This window comes from Otolemur garnettii, unplaced genomic scaffold (assembly GCF_000181295.1).
Source record: "Otolemur garnettii isolate 467f Iridium unplaced genomic scaffold, OtoGar3 scaffold00058, whole genome shotgun sequence".
Lineage (NCBI taxonomy): Eukaryota > Metazoa > Chordata > Mammalia > Primates > Galagidae > Otolemur > Otolemur garnettii.
Window position 1 is genome coordinate 1,551,004 of NW_003852453.1, and position 4,986 is coordinate 1,555,989.

At 43.2% G+C, this 4,986-nt stretch overlaps 1 protein-coding gene across 1 annotated transcript in view; it reads left to right on the plus strand.

Moving 5' to 3' along the window:
• The first annotated feature begins 783 nt into the window (after positions 1 to 783).
• Positions 784 to 4,986, plus strand: part of LOC111726239 (lon protease homolog 2, peroxisomal-like) — a 14,899-nt gene continuing 10,696 nt past the window's right edge. Inside the window, exons 1-2 of the mRNA XM_023514759.1 lie at positions 784 to 1,030; positions 1,557 to 1,602. Of these exons, the coding sequence (XP_023370527.1) occupies positions 938 to 1,030; positions 1,557 to 1,602 (139 nt within the window). The 5' untranslated portion in view covers positions 784 to 937. The remainder of the gene's footprint in view (positions 1,031 to 1,556; positions 1,603 to 4,986) is intronic.

A 4,986-nucleotide genomic window follows, 5' to 3' on the forward strand; every position in this document is an offset into this window, starting at 1 on the left:
AGAAAATGAGACACATGATCAAACTTCCCTGAAGAGGGAATTGAAAAGTGGTCACTAGCCCTAAGTTACGGTGATCTAACAGAATTGTCCAAAGTCATCTGTTGTGGTTGACCCTTCAGCATCTGGCCTGAGGTCATGAGTTACATAGTGCCAGGCACTGTTCTTGAGTTAACAGTGTAATAGTTGTTAAAAAGAAGACAGGCAAGGTTACTGCCCTTCTGAAGCTTACACTTCAGTGGAGGGAACAGACAATAAACAAGTAAAAGTAAATGAACAAGGTCTACTCCGAAGGCTGGGGGAGGAGGACTGCCGGAGCCCAGAGGTGGAGGCTGCAGTGAGCTATGGTGACGTCACTGCACCCCAGCCCAGGCAAGAGAGTGAGCCTGTCTCAAAAAGAAAAAAGAGAGGGTGGCACCTGTGGCTCAGTGGTTCGAACCCGGCCCCAGCCAGACTGCAACAAAAAAATAGCTGGGTGTTGTGGTGGGCACTTATAGTCCCAGCTACTTGGGAGGCTGAGGCAAGAGAATCACCTAAGCCCAGGAGTAGGAGATTGCTGAGCTGTAACACCATGGCACTCTACCGAGGGCGATAAAGTGAGACTCTGTCTCTAAAAAAAAGAAAAGAAAAAAGGCAGCGCCTGTGGCTCAAAGGAGTAGGGCGCCAGCCCCATATGCCGGAGGTGACAGGTTCAAACCCAGGCCTGGCCAAAAACTGCAAAAAAAAAAAAAAAGGAGAGAGAGAGGAAGGAAGGTGAGGGAGGGAGGGAAGTATTGTATACACCATCCTCAAGGGGCTCTTAAAACCAGTTCTTCCCCCTGCATTCCACGGATACACAGGTAAAATAAGTTTTTCTCTTTCAGGTTGCAAAGAGCACATCCTGGAAGATGCAAAGGCTGACTCTATCAATGATGCTACCGACCTGGCCCTGCCACCTGAAATGCCAATTTTGATTGATTTCCACGCTCTGAAAGACATCCTTGGGCCACCCATGTATGAGATGGAGGTGATCATTCTTTGCTGCTCCTCCCCAGTTTGATCTTTGAGTTGCTTAATGGGTCAAGGGAGAAGTGGAATTGGGTGTTTTCAGAGGGTGAATTTTGTTTCAGGATTGGAAACTTCTTTTCTGTACAGTATTGCATTTTAGTGCTTAATGTGACAATGTGATCATTGCAGGAAGCCAGAGACCTAGCCGTCTTTGGAAACCCAGCCTCATTTGATTATCTGCCATCCAATTCCATTTTAAGCCCAGTGCCTCACATTTCTCCTTAGAAAAATTTTATGCTCCTGTATGTGTTTTGTGTGTGTGCTGTGAAGGGCTTGGACGAGGAGGTGGGGAGTCAGCCTTGGACCAGGAGGTGGGGAGCCTTGGACGAGGAGGTGGGGAGTCAGCCTTAGACGTCTGAGAACAGACACAGATTTCACAGCCCAGCGCCAACGCAAGCCCAGCAGCATCTTTCAGGAACCTCTTGTTTCATTGTTAATAGTTGCTTTAAGGTTAAATCCACAGACAAGTTTTGCCCTATTTTCATCTTTTCTCCCAACTGTATACTTCACAGAAGGGCCTGGGCCCCAGGACCCACTGGAGGCAGCCAGTGGAAACAGGTATGAGAACGTAACTGCATTATGAGATATTTCCCAAGATGCTGACGGAGCTTTTACAAGTCAGTCACTGGACCGTCCGTGTCACACCACTGAAATTAACTTTACCCTCACCCCCTTTTCGTCAGTGTAAGGAAAAAAATATTTTCAGAAAATAAGTCTGATAAATTGTGCAGAAGATAATCTAAAATTTGAAATCATTACTAGCAGACATAGTTTTCCTCATGTTCTTATAATTGCAAAGAGGAAGAATAGTCCCCAGACCATCTTCCTCATTCCGTGTTCACCCTGAGCTGGCGACGGACACTAAGGAGCTGCTCAGCGACCCTCACCCTGTCTCAGAAACAAACATTTGTGAATTTTAAGTTGCGTGCCATTTTTTCATCTTGTTTACACTAGATAGTAAATCTGGACTTGAACAATAGAATCTGAGACATTATTCTGGTTATGTGAATTCTTAAGATATCAGGGATTTGAATTTTGACATGTTGAAAGAACTTGAGTAAAACTTTGTTGGTTAAGTAAACAAAGTTTCCTTTCTTACTCTGAAAATCCAGTGAGTGAAGATGTAAACAGGTTCTGACCCCTGCACATCTGATGGCATTTTGCTCTAGGCTTTTCAGAAAAAGCAGTTCTTTGAATAAATAAACACAAAAGATAGATATACATTTCTTGTGAATATTACCCTTCTCTCCCAGATGGGAGAGATTGTCTTCTGGGTGAGAAAGTTCAACAGCCGTGCTCAGGTAGCCTTGGGAGCATGCTGCCATGACTGAGCTTTGGTGAAGAGAGAGCCCAAGGACAGAAGTGAGAAACTGCATAGACACTGTTTAACAGCTTTCTTTGTTAGCACTGGAGACACTCGCTTAACTTTCCTTCTGTCATCTGATCTATTACATGTGAATACTTTTATCTACAGGAGTCTGAAAGGAAGACTCCGATAGCCATTTTGCCTTTTATAAGTAGCAACTTAAAATAGAATTATCTGGTATCTGAGAATTGGGAACATTTTGTTTTTTACACTTGAAAGAAAGAATTTATCCTGTAGTCTGGGATTCCTCTCTACCTGTAGTGGTCTGATGACTATCAGCCCCAAATTACTCTACCACGATCTGCCTGAGCTTTTACCTGTATAAAATCAAGATTTATAAAACATTTTTTGTTGTCCGTGAGGGCCATCGGTGGTAAGAACCTTCCATTTTATACACAGGGAAAAAGTATAAAGAGACTAAAAGAATTGTGCAATTCCCATAAGGTGCAATTAGTAGAGTCAGCATCCTAGCTCAGATCTACTGTCTCCAAGTCCAGTTTCTTTCCACTCTTCTACAATACCCTGTCACACCAAGATGATGCCTGCCTTTTCCTGCTAAAACAGTGTGGCAGTGATGTGTAGTAGTTTTTTAAAAAGGCATCTGCCCTATATCAGTTTCTTATTTATATCCTCACCCACTTAGTGCTCTGTTTGGACTGGGAGAGGTTGGCTTGATGTCTTGGCCACTCTCATGAGCATATCTGTCAGGTGTCAAGGACCACGGAAGGTTGCAAGGGATGTGTTATCACTGAACCCCCAGTCATGGTGTCTCTCCATTAGCAGATGAGGAAACAGGCTTAGAATAACTAACTTGAGAGAAGACCCAGCTTAGGCCAGAGTTGAGATTGGTTCCAGACCTTACAGACTCCAAAGCCTGTGTGTTGATTACATCTGAGCAAGTCCCCTTCCCAGATGAACTGGGACCAGACCAGGCCGTCCACTGTTCCCTCTTCTACTGAACAAAGTGCTAGAAGTCCCAGCCAGAGAGTCAGGCGAGAGAAGGAAACCAGAGGTATGCAGATGGAGAGATAAGAGGTCAAACTGCTGCTATTGGCTGAAGATAAAATCTCGTATCTAGAAAATCCCAAGATTCAACTAAGAGACTCCTAGAATTGATAAATTTTGCAAAGTCTCAGGCTACAACATCAGTGTACACAAATCAACACCATCAGTCAAGCTAAGAATCAAAACACAGTAACTTTGAGAGTAGCAACAAAGAAAAGAAAACATCTAGGAATATACTTAACAAAAGAGATGAAAGACTTTAACAGCAAAGACTGAGCACTGAAGAAAGAAACTGCAGAGGATGTAGACGGATGGGAAAATACGTCACGCTTACGGATCAGCAGGATCAGCATTGCTAAAATGTCTGTGCTGCCCAAAGTGATCTATAGATGAAAGCAATCCCAGTAAAATAGCAACACTGTTTTTCACAGATCTAGAAAAAATGGTTCTGTACTTCATATGGAACCAGAAAAGACCCTGAATAGCTAACACAGCCTTACGTGTTAAGAACAAATCAGGAGACATAACCAAAACAGCATGGTACTGACCCAAAACAGAGACCAAAAGCAGACCAGAGATCAGAACAGAGAACCCTGAGATAAAACCTTACATCCTCGTGTTCCTATCAGATTTTTTGACAAAGCAGATTAAAACATAGTAGGGGAAAGAATCCCTGTTCAACAGACAGTGCTGGGAAAACTAGATATCCATATGTAAAAGACTAAAACTTTTTCAGTGAGGAGAGAGGACTTGCCCCTCTCACCACTCACGAAAATTAACTCACAGTGGATAAAAGGCTTAAACCTAAGGCGGGAAACTAATAAGTCTAGAGCAGTGGTTCTCAGCCTTCCTAATGCTGCAATGTATTTCCATTGTTACAAAGGGGTTGCAACCCACAGGTTGGGAACCACTGGTCTAGAAGAAAATGTTGGAAAAACTCTTAGAGATAAATGGTCCAGTGAAAGAATTTATGAAGAAGACCCCAAAAGAAACCATAGCAACAACAAAAATAAATGGGACCTGATCAAATTAAAAAGTTTTTGCATAGCCAGGGACACAATCAGTAAAGTAAACAGACAGGGTACAGAGTGGGAGAAACTGTTTGCTATACATGCAACAAAGGGCTGACAACCAGAATCTACAAAGAACTCAAGGAAATCAGTAAGGAGAAAAACCAAACAACCCCAGTAAAAAGTGGATAAAGACATGAATAGAAGCTTCTCAAATGAAGATAGTCTAATGGCCAACAAATACATGAAAAAATTCTCAGTACTTCTAATCATTAGGGAAATGCAAATCAAAACCATAATGAGGCGTCACCTAACCTCAGTGAAAACGGCTCTTAGCTAAAATCCCAAACAACAGGTGCTATGTGGATGCGAAGAGAAAGGAGGATTTACACACTCACGCTGGGGGACTGCAAGCTCCTACACCTCCACGGAAAGCAGCATGGAGATGCCTCAGGGAACTAAAAGTAGACCTGCCATGTGACCCAGCAGTCCCCCGGTAGGTATTTACCCAAAAGAAAAGAAGACATTTTGGCTCAGCACCTATAGCTCAACCGGCTAAGG